The 21,895-nt window shown below is 44.2% G+C and overlaps 1 protein-coding gene across 2 annotated transcripts in view; it reads left to right on the top strand.

Moving 5' to 3' along the window:
* The first annotated feature begins 4,774 nt into the window (after positions 1-4,774).
* LOC116810417 (cytochrome P450 20A1) overlaps positions 4,775-21,895 on the top strand; it is a 59,046-nt gene continuing 41,925 nt past the window's right edge. The window contains exons 1-4 of one of the 2 annotated variants that reach the window (XM_032754885.2): positions 4,775-4,884; positions 11,652-11,701; positions 12,556-12,722; positions 17,818-17,960. In XM_032754885.2, coding sequence (XP_032610776.1) covers positions 4,813-4,884; positions 11,652-11,701; positions 12,556-12,722; positions 17,818-17,960 — 432 coding nt within the window. In that variant the 5' untranslated portion in view covers positions 4,775-4,812. Of the gene's footprint in view, positions 4,885-5,939; positions 5,980-11,651; positions 11,702-12,555; positions 12,723-17,817; positions 17,961-21,895 lie in introns of those variants that run through there. The other variant, XM_058439522.1, reaches the window with a different exon arrangement.

Raw genomic sequence — 21,895 nt, 5'->3', positions numbered from 1 at the left:
CTCATTGTTGCTATCAACAATCACTTGACCATGTAAAATTTCTTCCCTACTGACATTCCATCCCATGTCACCACTGGCAATAATTCGAATAACCTTGTTGTCACTGCATGCTACACATTATCACTATCAAGAATGAATCTCATCATGAGGTTGTCAAATATGTGTTTAAACTGGTCCTAGAATTTCCAACTTGAGGAACTGTTTGAACTGTTTCTGGGAGCCACTCCTTGTGCCAACTAGAGTCAGGTCTGATGGTAAACAGTATCTCACTCCAATGGTTCAAAAGACTTTAAGGAAGAAACTATATACAAAAGTGTGGGGAGGATTAAGGGAACCAATAAAGGATGCTGAAGTATCCAGAGACTAGCAACAGGGGAAACCATTATCACTCCTAGGTCTGAAGGGGCAAGGAGAGAAAATATTACTGTTGCTCAGAGAGGGTTGGAGGATCATAGGAGGAAGTTCTACCTCAAAAGCTATATATATATATAGTGGGATGTAGCTCCTGCCAGCAAATATGGCTCAGAGCTGAGAGGGAGCAAAATAGGAGGCTTCTAAAGCTGCTCTCTTCTCAGCCTCAGCCTACTGATGGCTCTTGGTGGAATTAGAAGCGAGCTCATAAGAAGCCCAGGTGACGTAGTCTGAAGGAATGAACATCAATGGTGACAGTTGCATGGTAGACACACCTGACAGTGATAACGTAAGCATACCCTGAGAATGACCCTATATTATAAGAAGATTGTGTGTTCACAATTCCAACCTAAGGAATCTAGTAGTAGCCAACCAGAGATTCATTTGGAGGTTGTCGTCAGCTGGGATTGTGCCCCTGCACTCCAAACCTGGATCACAAAGTGAGACTCCATCTCAAAAAAGAAAATTAAGGCTGGGTGCGGTGGCTCACACCTGTAATCCCAGCACTTTGGGAGGCCAAGGCAGGTGGATCACGAGGTCAGGAGTTCGAGACCAGCCTGGCCAATATGGTGAAACCCCGTCTCTACTAAAAATACAAAAATTAGCCGGGTGTGGTGTCGCGTGCCTGTGGTCCAAGCTACTCAGGAGGCTGAGGCAGGAAAATCACTTGAACCTGGGAGGTGGAGATTGCAGTAGGCCGAGATTGTGCCACTGCACTCCACCCTGGATGACCGATGGAGATTCCATCTCAAAAAAAAAAAAAAAAAGGAAAAGAAAATTAAAATAAATAAATTTGTAGGAGTTTTTAAAGCCACAGAGTTTAAAACTTTTGTGTGTTTTAGACTTTTTTTAGAGACTAGGTCTCACTATGTCACCCAGGACAGAGGGCAGTAGCACAACCATAGCTCACTATAACCTTGAACTCCTGGGCTCAAGTGAACTTCTGAGCCTCCCAGAGTCCTGGGATTATAGGCGTGAGCCATTGTGTGCGGCCCAAAAACTATTTTTTTTTTTTTTTTTTAGAGACGGAATCTCTCTCTTTCGCCCAGGCTGGAGTGCAGTGGCATGATCTCAGCTCACTGCAAGCTCTACCTCCCAGGTTCATGCCATTCTCCTGCCTCAGCCTCCTGAATTGCTGGGACTACAGGCGCCACCACCACGCCCAGCTAATTTTTTTTTTTTTTTTTTTTTTGTATTTTTAGTAGAGACGGGGTTTCACCGTGTTAGCCAGGATGGTCTCGATCTCCTGACCTCATGATCTGCCCGCCTCGGCCTCCCAAAGTGCTGAGATTACAGGCATGAGCCACCACACCCGGCCCCAAAAACTATTTTTTAATTCAACATGAGTACATGTTGAAGAGAAGAAGTTTGACAGGTGATGAAGAAAATTACTTTCAAGGATAAAAATAATTTCATTAGAATAAAATTCTGTCGGATAAGTGCAATAAAAATAAGTTCAGAAAAAGGAATCATGGAAAATTTCCAGTTGTTCACAAAAAGTTTATGGGTTTTTTGTTTTGTTTTTGGTTTTGTTCTTGTCCAGGCTGGAGTGCAGTGGCACCACTTTGGCTCACTGCAACTTCTGCCTCCCGGGTTCAAGCGATTCTCCTGCCTCAGCCTCCTGAGAAGCTGGGATTACAGCCTGCCACCACACCCGGCTAATTTTTGTAATTTTAGTAGAGGCGGGGTTTCCCTATGTTGACCAGGCTGATCTTGAAGTCCTGACCTCAAGTGATCTGACCGCCTTGGCCTCCCAAAGTGCTGGGATTACAGGTGGAGCCACCGCACCTGGCCAAGTTTGTGTGTTTTAAAAAAAAATCTTATAGTTATCACATCACTATTATATTTACATTCCTTTTCATACACTTAAAAGAGAGCTGTAACAATTTCAAAACGTGAATATTTATAATATGCCAGAAATTTAATCCTTTAAAGTCAAGATAAAAATTTTAGATGTCAATACAAAAAAATGTGTGAAAAGATATATATGTGTGTGTGTCTATGTGTATATATATATATTATACATATTGTTTGTATATGCTTTTAGGGAATATCTGGGCAAAACGTTTTAGGAACACAGGAAGAGGAGGTAGATGTCTAGTTTTAGAGACTCACGCTATAAAATATGGTGCCCTGACCAATTTCTGGAATTTTTGTCTCTGTTTTACAGCCCTCAAAGTTGAGAAAGTCTCAGGATGTAGGTCAATTTAGGACTAAAAGAGAATTCTAGATATCCTGAAGGATTGGTACCTAAGATTACGGTTATATGGCTACCTTATGCAGTTAAAACTCTTAGGTTTGGCCGGGCGCGGTGGTTCACGCTTGTAATCCCAGCACTTTGGGAGGCCCAGGTGGGCGAATCACGAGGTCAGGAGTTAACGACTAGCCTGGCCAACATGGTGAAACCCATCTCTACTAAAAATACAAAAATTAGCTGGGCATGGTGGCGTGTGCCTGTAATCCCAGCTACTCGGGAGGCTGAGGCAGGAGAACTGCTTGAACCTGGGAGGCGGAGGTTGCAGTGAGCCGAGATCCCGCCACTGCACTCTAGGCTGGGCTACACAGGGGGACTTCGCCTCAAAAACAAACAAATAAAACAAACAAGAACAAAAAAAACCTCTTACATTTACTGTTTTGAAAACCTATTGGGAACATCAGTTTGACAAGAAATATCTTTAAAATTCTAAACAAGAGACTTAAAAATGAACTTTGAACATACGACAGTTTAAAGCATATTTACATGCAGAGAAAGACTTAAAAATACAATTTCTGCCAAGTGAAATATTAAACAGCATGTTTCATTATATTTGCTATAGATGCCAAAAGAGTTGGCATTTTCAATGAGATATGTTTCCTGCTTATGTAACAGTCATTTATCATAGAAGCTGTAAAATGCAATCTGGAATTTCTCTTGCCAAATTGCTGCCTGTTCTTCACATTTTATATTATTAAAGCTATAAAATCTATAAATTCTTTTAGCACACTTTCACAAAAAGCAGCACTAGTAAGTTGCAGGCCTTGCTTTGTATTTCAGTAGCCACGTCAAAACTTCTGAGCCATGCGAAATAGAAAGAGGGGTCCTAGGGTATTTTATGCCCAGGGCAACAAACGCCAAATGCTGACGTAGGGTAGCACTTACTCGGTTTTGCCAGGAGCTGTGCTAAGTGATTTTCATAAAATATGTAATTTAACCTACAGGCAACTCCATGTGGTATTATTTTCACTGTTTTACATAGAAGGAAATGGAAGCTTAGAAAACTCAAGCAATTTACCGAAAGTCAGTTAACAGAGCAAGGAAACCTAACAGTGTGCAGCCTCCGCTCACCAGAAAGTGTCAAAGAACCACATTTACTAGTACTTCAGACAGAAATTCTGCGAAACAAGGCGTATCTACTCTTGTTTTACTCCCAGAGACTTCCCTGTCCCGCTTAGATCAGTGGTGGTTTTCACTCAAATTTAAGTGTGTAACAGTGTCCCCAGGAGGGTTCTGTTAAAACAGACTGTTGTACGCGCCCCCTACCCCTGCCCACCCCGAGTGTTTGATTCAGTAGGTCTAGTTTGGGATAGAGAATCTTTTTATTTTGTTTTCCTTTTGTTTTGTTTTGTTTTGTTTTTGAGACAGGGTCTCGCCCTGTCGCCCAGGCTGAAGCGCAGTCGTGCGATCTCGGCTCACTGTAGCCTCCGCCTCCCAGGCTAAAGCGATCCTCCAGCCTCAGCCTCCGGAGCAGCTGGGGCCACAGGCGCGCGCCACCACTGCCGGCTAATTTTTTTTTTTTTTTTTTTTTTTTGTAGAGACGGCGGTCTCACTATGTTGCCCACGCTGGTCTCAAACTCCTGGGCTCAAGTGATCCCCCCGCTTCAGCCTCCCAAGGTGCTGGGATTACAGGTGGAGCCACCGCGCCCGGCATCGATAATCTGAATCTCTAACAAGCTCCCGGGCGACGTTGATGCAGCTGGTACGGGGACCACTCTTCGAAAATCATTGGTTTAGAGGTTTTAATTCTGAATCCATTGGGAAAAGTGTTGGGCGGACAGAGCACTGCTAACTCCTAACTTTTCTCAGAAACCTGGGCGCTGCTTTCGCCAGCAACCCGGTCCCAAGTGGCGGGCATATTCTGTCTGAAATCGTGTGCACCGCAATCCCCGCCTTGGGGTGGAGGCTGGCGCTAGGCGGCCTCAGCCTCGGCCTGCTGCGCTCAGGAACCCACGCCCCGGCTCCTCGGCGATCCATTGCTCTTTCCGCTGGCGCCGGCCTGAGGCCTCGGTCACGCCCCCAGCGGCCCGTTGGTTCGCGGGTCCCGCGGGGTGCCCCCGCCCACACGCTACGCCTTAAATTGGCCAGGCTGAGGCGCTGCTGCTCGAGCGGCCGATCCGGGACGTGGCTACCTGGGCGGAAGAACCATGTTGGACTTCGCGATCTTCGCCGTTACCTTCTTGCTGGCGTTGGTGGGAGCGGTGCTCTACCTCTACCCGGTGAGCGCCGTCTTGGCTCTCTGGGGCCCCGGGCGCCGCCCCAGTCTCTCTGTCGCCGGCATCCAGGCCAACCTGCCCGCTGCGGGCCGCAGGGGGCGGGCCTGAGGGGAGGGTTCGGGTTCTCTCCAGGGCTTCAGCGCGGGGACCTCACCCGGACTCACGTGACGCCCCTCCGGGCAAGCGCTGAGAGCTACGTCGGCTGCGCCGCTACCCCTCAGGCGCCGGGCCAGGCGGGCGTAGAGCTGCTGAGGAAAAGCCCGCCCCCCCGCGAGCCGTCCTCACCTTGCCAGGCACCCCGCGTCACTCACCAAGGCGGCTCTCAAGTACTTTGGGCAGCTTTTTGGCCGTAACTCCGCCGAACCCAAATTTCATTTCCCAGTGTGTCAGAGAGGAGACTCCTGGGCGCGCCACTCCTTTCTCCTTTCTTGAGGATTCTCCCAGCACTTGTGTATTCCTCCTTTCCATCTGTCTATCGATCTATCCTGACTGGAATCCAAAGTGCTCGAGGTCCAGGTCTTGCTCCTCTTAGGGGCTCCGGGGCAAATGCTTCTTTGGGGAGAGCGCCGCGCTGCCGGTTCGGGTGCGAGGTTGCCTCGGCCGCTGCCGCGTCTCCGAGCCTCCGGTCCTCCTCTCTCCACTTGCCTCCGTCAGCCAGAGAGCGAGGGTCTGAAAACAAAAGCATTGATGGCTGAGGACCGTCTTTAAAACCTGTTCTGCACGCTTTGGGAGGCTGAGGCGGGCGGATCACGAGGTCAGGATATCGAGACCATCCTGGCCAACATGGTGACACACCGTCTTTACTAAAAATGCAAACATTAGCTGGCTGTGGTGGCGGGCGCCTGTAATCCCAGCTACTCAGGAGGCTGAGGCAGGAGAATCGCTTGAACCCGGGAGGCGGAGCTTGCAGTGAGCCAAGATCGCACCACTGCACTGCAGCCTGGCGACAGAGCGAGACTCTATCTCAAAACAAACAAACAAACAAACAAAAAAACACCTGTTCTACAAAGCAAGGTGGTGGTTTTACAGTGAAAGTTGAAAAGTAGCTGAACTGCTGGAATTGACCATACACCTTCTTAAATGTTCTTTTCCGAGCAGGTAAATGGATTAGACTGGAATTTGCAACTACACAATCAGGGACTTCCTGAAATCTTATTTTCTGAGAAACTAAACAATTTTAGTGGTTCTTGAATTTTTGGTGATTTTAAAATGATACTCTTCTTTGATCAGCTCATAGATAGAAGCACACTGTTTATTCTTGGCACTAGATATGTGCCAGATACGGTTCCATGTGCTGGGAATCCAGCCGTGAAACCGGACAGAGAATTCCTGACTCTTGGAATTTATTTCCTAGAGAAGAGGAACAGACAATACAAACAAATAACATAGGATTGTGGGTAGAAATAAAGTTGGGGATAGGTAGATTGTTGTTTTAAAGTAGGATGGCCGAGAGCTACGGAGACATTTGAGCAGAAACTCGAAGAAGGTGAAGCTGCAAGTCATTCAGGTGAAGGTGCAAGCCATTCTGAGAAAGAGCATTCCGGGTCGAGGGAGCAGCAAATGCAAACCCTCAGAGGGAGACACGCCTGGTGTGTTTCTGGAAAGCAAGGGGACCAGTGTGGTTAGAGTGTAGTAAATGAAGAAGATACCAGAGGAGAGAAAGTTAGAAAGATGGGAGTGAAGGACAGATTTTAAATGACTTGTAAGGCTTTTTTTATGGACTTTTGCTGTGTGCCGCTGGAGGATTTCAGCAGATGAATGCCATTTGAAATTGGATAGAATTGAAATTTAATTTTGTTAGATAAATTTTAAAAGAATCATTCTGGTTGCTAAGTCATGAATAGACATGGGTCTCCAGGTAAGGATGGAAGCAAGCCAAGTAATTAGGAGGATATTATCATTTCAGCTTGGATCATGGTAGTAGTGGCAGAGATAATGAGAACTAGTCAATTGTGAAGATAGTGCCAATGGGATTTCCCAGTGGATTGGATGTGAAATGTGAAAGAGAGGCATCAAGGAAAACACCAGTTATTTTTAGCCTGGTATCTGGAAGGATAGATTAATTCCAGGGAAGATCAGGGGTTTTGTTGTTGGTGGTGGTTCTTTAGTTTTGTTTTAGTGGGAGGTAGTGGGGATTTATAGAGATTAGGAGTTGGTTTTGGGTAGGCTAGGTTTGAGATGCCTGTTAGACATTCAAGTGGAAATGTTGAGAAGTAACTGAATATATGTCTTGAGTTTATGGGAAAAGTCCAGGCTGAAGATACATATTTGGGAGCTATCAAAGTATAGATGGTATTTAAAGCGAGGAGAACTGGTTGCAATCTCCCAGACAATTTAGATACAGGACAGAAGAGGTCCCAGGGACCATTCCCTGGATTCTCCAATGTTAATGGTTGAGGAGAGAAAGAAGAGCCAGCAAAGGAGACTGAGAAGAAGCAGCCACATAAATAGAAGGAAGCCAGATGTTTTAAGCAGAAGAGGATAATCAGCTAAGTCAAATGCTGCAGATATTTTAAGTAAAGTTAAGGCCTAAGAATTTAATAACATTGGTAATCATTTTTTTGTTTGTTTTGTTTTGTTTAAGAGACAGAGTCTCACTGTTGCCGAGGCTACAGTGCAGTGGTACCATCATAGCTCATTGTAACCTCAAACTCCTGGCCCCAGGCGATCCTCCCACCTTAGCCTCTCAAGTTGCTGGGACTACATGCGCATGCCACCACAGCTGGCTAATTTCTAAATTTTTTATTTTTTATTTTTTGATACAAAGTCTCGCTCTGTCACCCAGGCTGGAGTGCAGTGGCATGATCTCTGCTCACTGCAGCCTCTGCCTCCCAGGTTCAAGCAATTCTCCTGCCTCAGCCTCCCAAGTAGCTGGGACTACAGGCACACATCACCACACCCAGCTAATTTTTTTATTTTTAGTAGAGACAAGATCTCACCATGTTGGCCAGGCTGGTCTCGAACTCCTGACCTCAAGTGATCTGCCCACCTTGGCCTCCCAAAGCACTGGGATTACAGGCATGAGCCACCGCGCCCAACCTAATTTTTAAATTTTTTATAGAAATGGGGTCCCGCTTTGTTGCCCAGGCTGGTTTCAAACTTCTGGGCTGAAGTCATCCTCCTGCCTCAGCCTTCCAAAGATCTGGGATTACAGGCATGAGCCACTGCAACATTTGTAATCTTAAGAAGAGCGGTTTCAGTGTAACTGGGGTGATAAACCTAAATGGTGTGGATTCAGAGATAATCAAGTATAGATAGCTTTTTAGAGTTTTGCAGTAAAGGGGGCTGGTAACTACAGAGGGAAGTGAGGTGAAGAGACTCTTAAGGTAGGAGAAATTACATTATGCTGATGAGGGCTGTCAAGTCATAAAGGAGAAACTGATGATTTAAGAAGCTTATGGCCAGCACGGTGACTCAAGCCTATAATCCCAGCACTTCGGGAGGCTGAGGTGGGAGGATTGCTTGAACTCAGGAGTTTGAGACTAGACTGAGCATTATAGTGAGACCCTGTCTCTAAAATAAATAAATAAATAAGGCATGGTGGTGACCGTCTGTGGTCCCTGGTCCCAGCTACTTGGGAGGCTGAAGCAGGAGGATTGCTTGAGCCTGGGAGATCAAGGCTGCAGTGAGCCAAGACGGCGCCATTGCACTCCAGACTGGGTGACAGAGTGAGACCATGTCTCAAAAAAAAAAAAAGCTTAGGTTCCATGGTCTGTTACTATAACCACTCCTTTACATATACCTTCAGTTCCTTTGCCCTGTATCCATTTGTCATAATCATCTAGCAAACCCTAATTGTGATTAAATCAAATGTTCTGTCAATTCCACCCCTGAACCCACACAGCTGGAAAACAAACAAACAAAAAAAACACAGGCAGAAAAGAACACAGCCATACTGACCAGTCTCATTTTAATTCATAAACCTTAAGTGGGGTGTCTGGAAATCACCTGGTGCATTCACTCTCCAAATCTTCTAGATAACTTTTCATTCCTTCCCTGTCTTCACATCTTCTGTCTTCACCAATAACTGATAATCTCTTTTTTGTTTTTTTGAGACGGAGTCTTACTCTGTCACCCAGGCTGGGGCTGGAGTGCAATGGTGTAGTCTCGGCTCACTGCAACCTCCACCTTCTGGGTTCAAGCGATTCTCCCACCTCATCCTCCTGAGTAGCTGGGAGTACAGGCGCGTGCCACCACACTTGGCTAATTTTTGCATTTTTAGTAGAGACGGGGTTTCGCTATGTTGGCCAGGCTGGTCTTGAACTCCTGACCTCGTGATCTGCTCTCACCTCTCTTTCTTTTTTTTTTAGATGGAGTCTCACATTATCTCCCAGGCTGGAGTGCACTGTTGTGATCTCGGCTCACTGTAACCTCCACCTCCCGGGCTCAAATCCCGCCTCAGCCTCCTGAGTAGCTGGGATTACAGCGCCCACTACCACGCCCTGTTAATTTTTGTATTTTTAATAGAGACGGGGTTTCAACATGTGTGCCAGGCTGATTTTGAACTCCTGAGCTCAAGTGATCCGCCCACCTCGGCCTCCCAAAGTACTGGGATTACAGGCATGAGCCACTGTGCCTGGCCTCTTTTTTTTTTTTTTTTTTTTTTTGATACAGGGTCTCACTCTGTCACCCAGGCTGCAGTGCAATGGTGTGACCTTGGCTTACTGCAGCCTCAACCTACCAGGCTCAAGTGATCCTCCTGCCTCAGCCTCCTGAGTAGCTAGGACTACAGCGCTGGCCACTGCACCTGATGAATTTTTTGTACTTTTTAAAGAGACGGGGTTTCCCCATGTTGCACAAGCTGGTCTCAAACTCCTGGACTCAAATGATCGTCCTGCCTTGGCCTCCCAAAGTACTGGGATTATCGATGCAAGCCACCACACCTGGCCTATTTCATTGAAAAAATAAAACCAATCTGGAGATAATTTCCACACCATCCTGCCTATCTGCCTAAATTTGTGCCCTTACATTCCACGTTCCCTCCTATTACTATGAATTGGCTATGCTCCCAATTAAATGCCCCCCACCCCGTCTCTTCACTCCTGTACTAGATCTCCTACCTTCTCACCCACTCAAGAAAATGGCTCCAGCACAGCAGTTTTTCTGTTTCCTTTTTTTTTTTTTTTTTTTTTTTGAGACAGAGTCTCACTCTGTCACCCAGGCTGAAGTGCAATGGTGCAATCACAGCTCACTGCAACCTCCACCTTCCAGGTTCAAGTGATTCTCATGCCTCAGCCTCCTGAGTAGCTGGGACTACAGGAGTGTGCCACCATGCCCAGCTAATTTTTGTATTTTTAGTACAGACGGAGTCGCCATGTTTGTCAGGCTGGTCTTGAACTCCTGACCTCAAGTGATCATCCACCTCAGCCTCTGAAAGTGCTGGGATTACAGGCAAGAGCCACTGCACCCGGCCCAGCACAGCAGTTTTCTTCTGTTTCTTGCATCATCATAATGAAAGTATTAGAATGGACCTTGATTTTTTTTTTTTTTTTTTAAGCCAAACCAGCTGGGACCATATATAAACTCAGCACAAAGAAAACAAAAATGTACTGGATATGTGTTAGTTGATGTAGAGTGTATATTAAATTTTTCAAACACCTTAGTTTAATTGACACAGAGGAAGAATATCCAGAATGAAATAATTTTTTTTTTTTTTTTTTTTTTTTTTGAGACAGAGTCTTGCTCTGTTGCCCAGGCTGGAGTACAGTGGCGCGATCTCGGCTCACTGCAAGCTCCACCTCCCAGGTTCACGCCATTCTCCTGCCTCAGCCTACCGAGTAGCTGGGACTATAGGCGCCTGCCACCACGCCTGGCTAATTTTTTGTATTTTTAGTAGAGACGGGGTTTCACCATGTTAGCCAGGATGGTCTCGATCTCCTGACCTTGTGATCCGCCTGCCTCGGCCTCCCAAAGTGCTGGGATTAACAGGCGTAAGCCACTGCGCCCGGCCTTTTTTTTTTTTTTGAGATGGAGTCTTGCTCTGTCGCCCAGGCTATAGTGCAGTAGCACGATCTCAGCTCACTGCAACCTCTGCCTCCTGGGTTCAAACAATTATCCTGCCTCAGCCTCCCAAGTAGCTGGGACTACAGGTGTGTGCCACCATGCCCAGCTATTAAGCCTAGTACCCATTGGCCAGGCGCGGTGGCTCACGCTTGTAATCCCAGCACTTTGGGAGGCCGAGGCGGGCGGATCACGAGGTCAGGAGATCGAGACCACGGTGAAACCCCGTCTCTACTAAAAATACAAAAAAATTAGCCGGGCGTGGTGGCGGGTGCCTGTAGTCCCAGCTACTCGGAGAGGCGGAGCTTGCAGTGAGCCGAGATTGCGCCACTGCACTCCAGCCTGGGCGACAGAGTGAGACTCCGTCTCAAAAAAAAAAAAAAAAAGCCTAGTACCCATTAGTTGTTTTTCCTGATCCTCTCACCCTCCGAAAGGCCCCAGCATGTATTGTTCCCCTCTATGTGTCCATGTCTTCTCATCATTTAGCTCCTACTTATAAGTGAGAACACGTAGTATTTGATTTTCTGTACCTGTATTAGTTTGCTAAAGAAAATGGCCTCCAGCTCCATCTGTGTCCCTGCAAAGGACATGGAAATCATTCTTTTCCATGCAAAGAACCCCTTTTTTTGTATTTTAATATGGAAATAATTTTATAGATTCAACTTAATTGGAAAGCTATTATTTAAGGTCCTGCAGATGTCTTGGTGAAACACATCTGACTTATGGGATATATGATAATTCATTATTATAAACTTTTTTTTTTTTTTAAGGCTTCCAGACAAGCTGCAGGAATTCCAGGGATTACTCCAACTGAAGAAAAGTGAGTAATGATTTTCTTGGAATTAAGTAGAGTTAATTCTTCATTATTGATATCAAGACTAAACCATATTTTTAGCCAATCATGGTAGCTCTTGCCAGCTACTGAGGAGGGTGAGGTGGAAGATCGCTTGAGGCCAGGAGTTTAATGCTACAGTGAGCTATGATTGTGCCACTGCACTCCAGCCTAGGCGACAGAGCCAGACCCTGTTTCTAAAAAAAATAAATAAATAAAAAGAAAACTAAGGTTATTTTGTGGTAGGACCAGGCAGACAGATGGAATAGAGTAGGTAGTTCAGAAGACAAATCAAAGTGATAAACCATATTTTTAGATCACTCATCTTATTCAATTCCTTCGATTGCCCTAAATTTACCGTGGCATATAACCTAAAGTTTGTTAACAGAAAGGAGGGTCGTGTAAATCAAAACATTTCATTGCTTTCACTTCCCCTTGCCAGAGAAAGCTGAAAAGAGGATTAAGATAGAAGGAAAGAAAGAAAAGATTGCCATGGCTGATCTGATGGTTTTCACCAGCCGATGATGTCCATTGTCATCTCAGAATTAGGTGCTGGGAAAGTGGGATAGCTTTCCAGTATCTAAGTCGGATGTTCCTATGGAGCTTTCGTATTTGGTTTGAAGTGTTAAGAATTCTTAAAATATCAGACAAATCCATATCTAAATATAACTATAGAAATATAGCAAGAAGGCAAATATAATTGAGTTTTGTATTTTGCAGTAATTTGAATTTCATGAACCTTTGTTCTCATTTATTGACACAGTTAATTCAGAGTCAACTGTTGTTTTTCTGATTTTTCCAAGTTAAATTGATTATTTTGTCAAATGTTGTTCTTTTGCCAGAGATGGTAATCTTCCAGATATTGTGAATAGTGGAAGTTTGCATGAGTTCCTGGTTAATTTGCATGAGAGATATGGGCCTGTGGTCTCCTTCTGGTTTGGCAGGCGCCTTGTGGTTAGTTTGGGCACTGTTGATGTACTGAAGCAGCATATCAATCCCAATAAGACATGTAAGTTTAATTTTCTTTCGAATTACCTGATCCTTACCTTATAAGAATGAATGTTTAGGCTGGGCACGGTGGCTCACGCCTGTAATCCCAACACTTTGGGAGGCTGAGGCAGGTGGATCACTTGAGGCCAGGAGTTCGAGACCAGCCTGGCCAACATGGTGAAACCCCTTCTCTACTAAAAATACAAACACTAGTCGGGTGTGGTGGCACACGCCTATAATCCCAGCTACTTGGGAGGCTGAGGCATGAGAATCTCTTGAACCCCGGGGACGGAGGCTGCAGTGAGCCAAGATTGCACCACTGTACTCCAGCCTGGGCGACAGAGCGAGACTCTGTCTCACAAAAATAAAAAAAGAATGAATGTTTATAAATAAAAACTGTATAGATATATATATCGTTCTTGGATAGGAATAGCCAACATTTATTGAATGCTTTGTACTATGTGCTAGGCACTGTGCTGAAGTCTTATTACCTAATTTAAGATAGTATTTTAAATAATTGTGTTTTTCCTTAATTTATAAGCATATATGATAAAATCTCAGTGTAAATTCCAACAGGATTTTTTTGGGACCCTGAAAAAATAGTTCAAATAGTTCCAAGGTATATCTGGAAGAGTAAATGTACATGAGCAGCCAGGAAACAATCCTAAAAAGAGTATTAATGGGCTGGGCATCGTGGCTCACACCTGTAATCTCAGCACTTTTGGAGGCCCAGGCAGGTGGATCATGAGGTCAGGAGATCGAGACCATCCTAGCCAACATGGTGAAACCCTGTCTTTACTAAAAATACAAAAATTAGCCGAGCGTGGTGACGTGTGCCTGTAGTCCCAGCTACTCGGGAGGCTGAGGCAAGAGAATTGCTTGAACCTGGGAGGCGGAGGTTGCAGTGAGCCGAGATGCTCCACTGTACTCCAGCCTGGGCAACAGATTGAGACTCCGTCTCCAAAAAAAAAAAAGAATATTAATGAGGGAAATACTTGTGCCATCAGTTAGTATAGAGTATTATAAAGCTAGATTAATTTAAAGAATCTTGTACTGGCCAGGCGTAGTGGCTCACACTTGTAATCCCAACACTTTAGGAGGCCAAGGTGGGAGGATCACTTGAGCCCAGGAGTTCAAGACCAGTCTGGGCAACATAGTGAGACCCCATCGTTGCAAAAAATACAAAAATTAGCCAGATGTGATACGTGTGCCTGTAGACCTAGCTACTTGGGAGGCTGAGGTGGGAGGATTGCTTGAGTTCAGGAGGTTGAGGCTTCAGTAAGCCAAGGTTGCGCCACTCTACTCCAGCCAGGCAGCCAGGGGACAGGGCAAGAACCTGTCTCTTAAAAAAAAAGAATCTCCTGGCCGGGCGTGATGGCTCCTGCCTGGTGTCCCAGCACTTTGGGAGGCCAAGGCAGGCAGATGACCCGAGGTCAGGATTTCGAGACCAGCCTGGCCAACATGGTGAAACCCTGTCTCTACTAAAAATACAAAAATTAGCCAGGCCTGGTGATGTGCGCCTGTAATCCCAGCTACTTGGGAGACTGAGGCAAGATAATCTCTTGAACCCGGGAGGCAGAGGTTGCAGTGAGCTGAGATCACACCACTGCACTCCAGCCTGGGTGACAGAAAGAGACTCCATCTCAAAAAAAAAAAGACTCTCATACTGTGGTCAAGCTAGGCAAACATGTAAAAGAGTAGAGAGTTCAGAAGACAAACCAAATATATATGATAAAGATAGCATTTTATGACAAAAGGGAAAAGTAATAAATGTTTTGGGGAATATTGTTTAGCTAGTTGTAAAAAATAAATCTCAATCCCTGCCTTATTCTATTCCCCCCACCCCGCCCCGCCAGCTTTTGCCTAGGCTAGAGTGCAGCGGTGCTATCACAGCTCACTGTATAAGCTCTACAATTCCTGGGCTCAAGCAATCCTCCCACCTCAGCCTCCTGAGTAGGTGGGACTATAGGCATGCACCACCATGCCTGGATAATTTATTTACTCTTTAGTGGAGATGAGGTCTCGCTACGTTGCCCAGGCTGGCCTCCAACTCCTAGACTCAAGCGATTCTCCCACCTCTGCCCTCCAAAATGCTGGGATTATAGATGTGAGCCACTTCACCTGGCCTCTGCCTTATTTCTTACATCAAGATAAATTCTAGATGATTAAAATATCAGGTCATAAAGGTAATACAAGAAAACATGGTTAAATATTAAATTTTTTCTCTTTGGTTAGAGAGAATGTAGATAAACCTCTTCTTACAATGGTACAAGATCTAGGAGCTGTAAAACACAAGTTAGATAAATCTGTCTACATAAAAATGAAAAATTTTAGTACAATAACAAACACCTTGAATGGATGCGGTAGCACATAGCTGTAGACCCAGCTACTCAGGAAGCTGAGGTGCGAAGATCGCTTGAACTCAAGAGTTGAAGACCAGTCTGGGAGACACGTTGAGACTGTCTCTAACTTAAAAACAAAGTCAAAATCACCTTGAGAAAGGAAGAAAGAGAGATGGTAAAATGTTGGCCACACATTGCTACACCTGATGGGTAGTAATTGATTACCATATTTTTGTTAAATAAAAAGGCACCATGACAAAGTTTAAAAGAGAAATGGAAAAGTAATTTACCACCAATATGTTAAATATATATAGTCCTTAAAAACTAGTAAGAAAAAATAGGCCAGGCATGGTGGCTCACACCTGTAATCCCAGCACTTTGGGAGGCTGAGGTGGGCGGATCACCTGAGGTCAGGAGTTCGAGACCAGCCTGGCCAACGTGGTGAATCCCTGTCTCTACTAAAAATACAAAAATTAGCTGAGCATGGTTGCAGATACCTGTAATCCCAGCTACTCGAGAGGCTGAGGCAGGAAAATCGCCTGAACCTGTGAGGTGGAGGTTGCAGTAAGCCGAAATCGTGCCATTGCACTCCAACCTGGATGACAGATCGAGACTCCATCTCAAAAAAGAAAAAAGAAAATGCCCTTTTAGAGAAATGGGCAAAAACAAGATCATTAAGAAAGGAGTAAACAAATTTAAAGATTTCAGCCTCACCAATATTCAGCTGGGTACAAATAAAAATGAGAAATTTTACTTATCTCCCTAGAAGAGATGAAGAATACTGGCAGAACGCATTGTTGATGAGGGAATGGGGAATCATGTGGTGTACATGTACTATACAAGCTCTCTGGAAAAAAAGTTGACAGTAACCATTGACCTAACAATAATATCTTAAGGAGTTGATCCATAAATTGATAATCACAGTGTGAGAAAATATTTATATTAGCATTGTTTATAAAAAAAAAAATCGAAGCAACCTAAATATCAATGGCTGAATAAATGAATACTTTCAGGCCTGAATATGATGATGTAGATTGATTTTATCAGATACTTATATAGCAATTATGATATCTCAGCACTATTCCAAGCCCTTTACAAATATTAACTCATTTAATTCTCAGAACAACTTCATGAAGAAGGTATTATGGTTATCCCTTTTTTGCAGAAGAGAAACCTGAGGTACAGAGAGGTTACTTGCCTAAGGTCACAGCTAATTAGTGATAGAGCTAGGACTTGAAGTCAGGCAGTCTGGTTCAAGATTGTGCTTTTGTAGAACAAGCATCACTGAGGAAGAAAAAAAAAGATTGTGCTTTTAATTACTAGGCTTTATACAACATGAAAAGATGGCTCTGTCGGGGAATATAATGAGGAAAACCAGAATGGTCTCTGCTCCTATGGAGTTTCTAGGCTAATGTTGGAGAGTGAGGGAAGTATGTAAACATTCAAATTATCACACTAATGAACTGAGAGAAGTGCTCTGAAAGAGGAGAATGTAGTTCTTTGTGAAATCTGACAGATTTTTCTGTCTCTTTCTCTCTGTTAAGAAATGATAACAGCTAGGCTGGGCGCGGTGGCTCACGCCTGTAATCCCAGCGCTTTGGGAGGCCGAGGCGGGTGGATCACGAGGTTAGGAGATCGAGACCATCCTGGCTAACACGGTGAAACCCCGTCTCTACTAAAAATACAAAAAATTATCCGGGCGTGGTGGCGGGTGCCTGTAGTCCCAGCTACTCAGGAGGCTGAGGCAGGAGAATGGCGTGAACCCAGGAGGCGGAGCTTGCAGTGAACCGAGATTGTGCTTCTGCACTCCAGCCTGGGGGACAGAGCGAGACTCCGTCTCAAAACAAAAGAGATGATAACAGCTGTGAAAAATGTCTAAAATGTTAACAGTATCTGGGATGCATTTTTCTGTCTTTTCTGTATTGTTTGAATTGTTTTTACAATGACAGTGTATCTTTGTAGGCATGTGAAAACAATAGTCATTAAAGAAACAAGTATTGGAGAAAATAAATTTTTGAATTCAGCTACATAATTTTACTGTAATACTTGATAACCACAAATCACAGACTTATCCATTTTGCTTTAAAATCAGGGGAATGTGCTTTTTTAAAAAAAATTTGAAGACATGATAGTTATATAGGTAGAAAATTTATGTCAGTATTAATGACTTAACAGTGGAATTCCAGTCAGGATATTGTGTTCTTGCCAGTTTTCACTGACTCTTAAATTGTTCATATTTTAAAAACAGTTTGCCGGGCACGGCAGCTCATGCCTGTAATCTCAGCACTTTGGGAGGCTGAGGCAGGCGGATCACTTGAGATCAGGAGTTCGAGACCAGCCTGGCCAACATGTTGAAACCCCGTCTCTACTAAAAGTACAAAATTAGCCAGGAGTATTGGCACACGCCTGTAATCCTATCTACTTGGGAGGCTGAGGCAGGAGAATTGCTTGAACCTGGGAGGCAGAGGTTGCAGTGAGCCGAGATCATGACATTGCACTCCAGCCTAGGCGAGAAGAGTGAAACTCTGTCTCAAAAGAAAAAAAAAAAAAATTAAAAAAATAAAAATATAATATATATATGTATATATATATGTATATATATATGTATATATATATATATAAAATAAAAAATAAAAACAGTTAAGGGAATTATGAAAAACAGTTGCCATGCTTTCAGCTACAATTCTTTACCTCCCTGATCTCTTGTTCTCTTACAGGATATATTTTTGAGTGATTATTTTGATAGAGAAATATTTAATTTGTCTGTTTCAGCGGACCCTTTTGAAACCATGCTGAAGTCATTATTAAGGTATCAATCTGGTGGTGGCAGTGTGAGTGAAAACCACATGAGGAAAAAATTGTATGAAAATGGTGTGACTAATTCTCTGAAGAGTAACTTTGCCCTCCTCCTAAAGGTAAGGTGATAAGTAGTTTGGTCTAGTGTTCTACAACATAAATAATCGTATTTTTTTTTTTTTTTGAGTATTGGTGTGTACTGTCTTTGTTACTGTTTTCTTTCCTGTCCCTCTAAGCTAATTTTATTCTGAAATTAAAAACAACAACAATAACAAAACACACACACACAAAAGAAAAGAAAACAAAAATCTTAACATCCAGACTCACCGTATAAGTTGGAATGATGAGAGCACCTGAAGAAGTTTCTGTATGTATGTATGTATGTGTGTATATATATATTTTGTTGTTGTTGTTGTTGTTGAGACAGAGTCTCACTCTGTCACCCAAGCTGGAGTGCAAGTGGTGTGATCTCGGCTCACTGCAACCTCTGCCTCCTAGGTTTAAGCAATTCTCATGCCTCAGCCTCCCTAGTAGCTGGGATTACAGGTGCGCACCACCACACCTGGCTAATTTTTGTATTTTTAGTAGAGGCAGGGTTTCACCATGTTGGCCAGGCTGGTCTCAAACGCCTGACCTCAAGTGGTCTACCCACCTCTGCCTCCCAAAGTGCTCCATGATAGGAGTTTTCAGACGCTGCTTGGCTTTGGAGAGTTCCTTATTCCCACTACAACTCTGAGCTGTAGGGCAGCTCCTATTAGCCATATGCAGATTGCCACTAGTCTTAGTTGGCCCCATGCTTTCTTGGAGCACACAGTCCATGCTAAGAGATCTGTGACTCCCCACTTCATGGCTGATGAGCCTAATTAGGGACCTCCATTCACACACTTTCACACACTTCCCCACTCCTAGTTCCTGTGTTCGTAATTGGGGTGGTGAGAGTGGCCACTCAGTTTCCCAGTTGGGGTGGCGAGCCATTCTCGTCACCTCCAGTTTCCTAGTTGGGGTGGCGAGCCACCCTTGCCACCTCCAGTTTCCCTTTTGTAACTGACATAGCGAGCCACTGTCACGTCCTGTGTTGGTTTGGGTGTGAGTTTCATGTGAATTGACGAGCCACTCTTGTCACCCCGAGCCCCTCTGGGTCAGACTATTTGGCACACCCCAGGAGGTGATCAGGCTTCCCTTCCATCCCCATGGGTCCTGCCTTGGGCCCCAAAACCTTACTGCGGTTCCTGAAGTGTGCTGTTTCTGAAATCGTCCTGTAGCCCCTCTTTAGGTTCTGTTGTGCTGCTGGGTGGGGGCGCCAGGTCAGGGGAGAGCTGATCTCCCCTACGGGCTGAAGTTCTCCCGGCAGCACCTGGGGTCACAGGTCTCCCCTGACCCAGGGCTGTGCTGTGGCCCCCAGAGGCAAAGGAGACAGTAAACCTGCCATCTTGGGTCCTTTCGTGGTCACCAAAAATGTTGCGGGGAACTGAGGACCAGAGAGACTGATATGGAGAACAGGAGGATTGTTTATTTTAAGGTACGCACCAGCTCAGTGGATTCACATCCAAAAAACTGAACATTGAACAAAGACAGAGCGGGGTTTTTATAAGCGGATTTACAGAAGCAAAACAAAAGCAGTTAATCATACAGTGACAGGTCACATAATGTATAGCATAACATAAGCTGTGGCCTTGCATAGCTGGTGACTTTGTGGCTGCCTTGAAAGAAAAACAAGAACTGGCTAAATACAGACATTTGTAATACGTAATCATGCTTAAGAAGCCAAAGAAAGGAGTAACAGTAAAAAAATTTGTCTTTTTCTTTTTTTTTTTTCCTTTAACCTTACTCTGGATGGGGGTGGTGGTGTTTGGAGCCTATTCCTTTGGCCTTGGCTTTTTGGACAATGTTATCTTATAACTGTCCTTGAAGTGAGTTTGCTAGGCAGAGGAAAACTTGTTTTTTTCTTTCTTTCTTTTTCTTTTCTTTTTTTTCTTTTTTTCTTTTTTTTTTTTGATACAGAGTCTCACTCTGTTGCTCAGGCTGGAATGCAGTGGCGTGATCTCAGCTCACTGCAACCTCCGCCTTCTGGGTTCAAGCAATTCTCTGCCTCAGCCTCCCGAGTAGCTGGGATTACAGGCGCCCGCCACCATGCCCAGCTAATTTTTTGTATTTTTAGTAGAGATGGGGTTTCACCATCTTGGCCAGGCTGGTCTTGAACTCCTGACCTTGTGATCCACCACCTCTGCCTCCCAAAGTGCTGGGATTGCAGGCATGAGCCACCGCGCCTGGACTTGTTCTTTTCTTTTTAACCCTTGCCTTGCCTGTTACTTTGAATGAATGCATATTTATTTTTAAATTTCTGCCTCAACTTGAGGTCAGGAGTTCGAGACTGGCCTGCCCAATATGGTGAAACCCTATCTTTACTAAAAATACAAAAATTAGCTGCGTGTGGTGGCACATGCCTGTAGTCCTAGCTACTCGGGAGGCTGAGGCAGAAGCATCACTTGAACCAAGGAGGTGAAGGTTGCAGTGAGCCAAGATCATGCCGCTCACTGCACTCCAGTCTGGGCAACAGAGCTAGACTCGTCTCAAAAAAAAAAAAAAAAAAAAAAATTGTTGTCATTCCAATGTTTTGTGTGCACAATAGAATTTTAATGTAATCAGAATATACTACGTGGATAGTCTTTGTGTTTTTTATTTACCATTGTATTGTAAGCATTTTTATAGCACTTGGTATTCTTTGAAAATCACATTTGATCTGGGTGTAGTGGCTCACACCTGTCATCTCAGCACTTTGAGAGGCTGAGGCGGGTGGATCGTTTGAGGGCAGGAGTTCCAGACCAGCCTGGCCAACATGGTGAAAGTCCATCTCTACTAAAAATACAGAAAAATTAGCCGGGCGTGGTGGCACGCATCTGTAGTCCCAGCTACTTAGGATGTTGAGGCATGAGAATCAGTTGAACCTGAGAGTTGGAGGTTGCAGTGAGCCAAGATTGCGCCACTGCACTCCAGCCTGGGTAACAGAGTGAGACTCCATCTCCAAAAAAAAAAAAAGAAAGAAAAGAAAATCACATTTGAAAAGAATCTCTAATGTCAATTTTACCTTCTAAATGCCTTTCAAATTGATCTACTTCTCTCCCACCAGCACTGCCATCACCCTGGTTTAAATTTCCATAATCTTACCTGGATTGCTTATTTCTCTTTCCCCTTTCCTTCCCGTGTATTTTCCCATGCTTTGCAGTTGACAGGTACCTCTTGGCAGTCTGATGAAACCTTCAACTCCTTCTGAGAATAACATTTTTAAATGCATAGCTAAAGCAAACCAATATAGTTACAAAATATTAATACTTTTTAAAAATCTTGTGATATTATATTTGCCTCTTTGTTAATGTATTAAATAGCAAGATCTAATAATTCTTCCAGAAACTTCCGTGATTTTAAAGTAGTGATGCAAGGGCCAAAATTATTATTATGAGATTTTTCCAGTATTTATAATGGGAACATATTTTGAGATTTGTATTGGTTTAAAAGGTCAGAGCCTATACTCATACAATCGAAGGAAATGCTAAGTTTTATTCAGAGGTTAGTTAAAAAGAACGATTGTTTTTTCCCCTGATCCAAGTTCGTGGACTGCACTGGATTCCACGAACAGACCCTTTGGTATCTGTGGACTCTAGTTTGAAAACCCCTTTGTTCTTGGGACAAACTCCACATCTTTAACGTAGTCTTCAGGACTTTTTATGATTTAGCCTGGCTACTTTTCCAGCCTGGTTTCCCACATTCTCATTTGGCTTATAGTCTAGCCACACTTGTTTTCTTTTGTCTTCAGATGTACCCTGTTCCCTCCTATCTCAGGGCCTGTCTATGCCATTCCCACTGCGTGGAATGCACCTCCAGTTATCCACACACTTAGCTAATGTGTGTTCATTTTTCAGCTCCTAGTTTAAATGTCACTTCCCCAGGGATGCTATCTCTGATCATCCCACATTGCTAGATAGGTCCCCTTTTATTTATTTTGTTTTAATTTTTTAAGGCAGAGTCTTGCTGTGTTGCCTAGGCTGTAGTGCAATGA

The sequence above is a fragment of the Hylobates moloch genome, unplaced genomic scaffold (assembly GCF_009828535.3).
Source record: "Hylobates moloch isolate HMO894 unplaced genomic scaffold, HMol_V3 SCAFFOLD_1, whole genome shotgun sequence".
In the NCBI taxonomy this organism is placed as follows: Eukaryota; Metazoa; Chordata; class Mammalia; order Primates; family Hylobatidae; genus Hylobates; species Hylobates moloch.
This window is presented reverse-complemented; position numbering and strand designations above follow the sequence as displayed.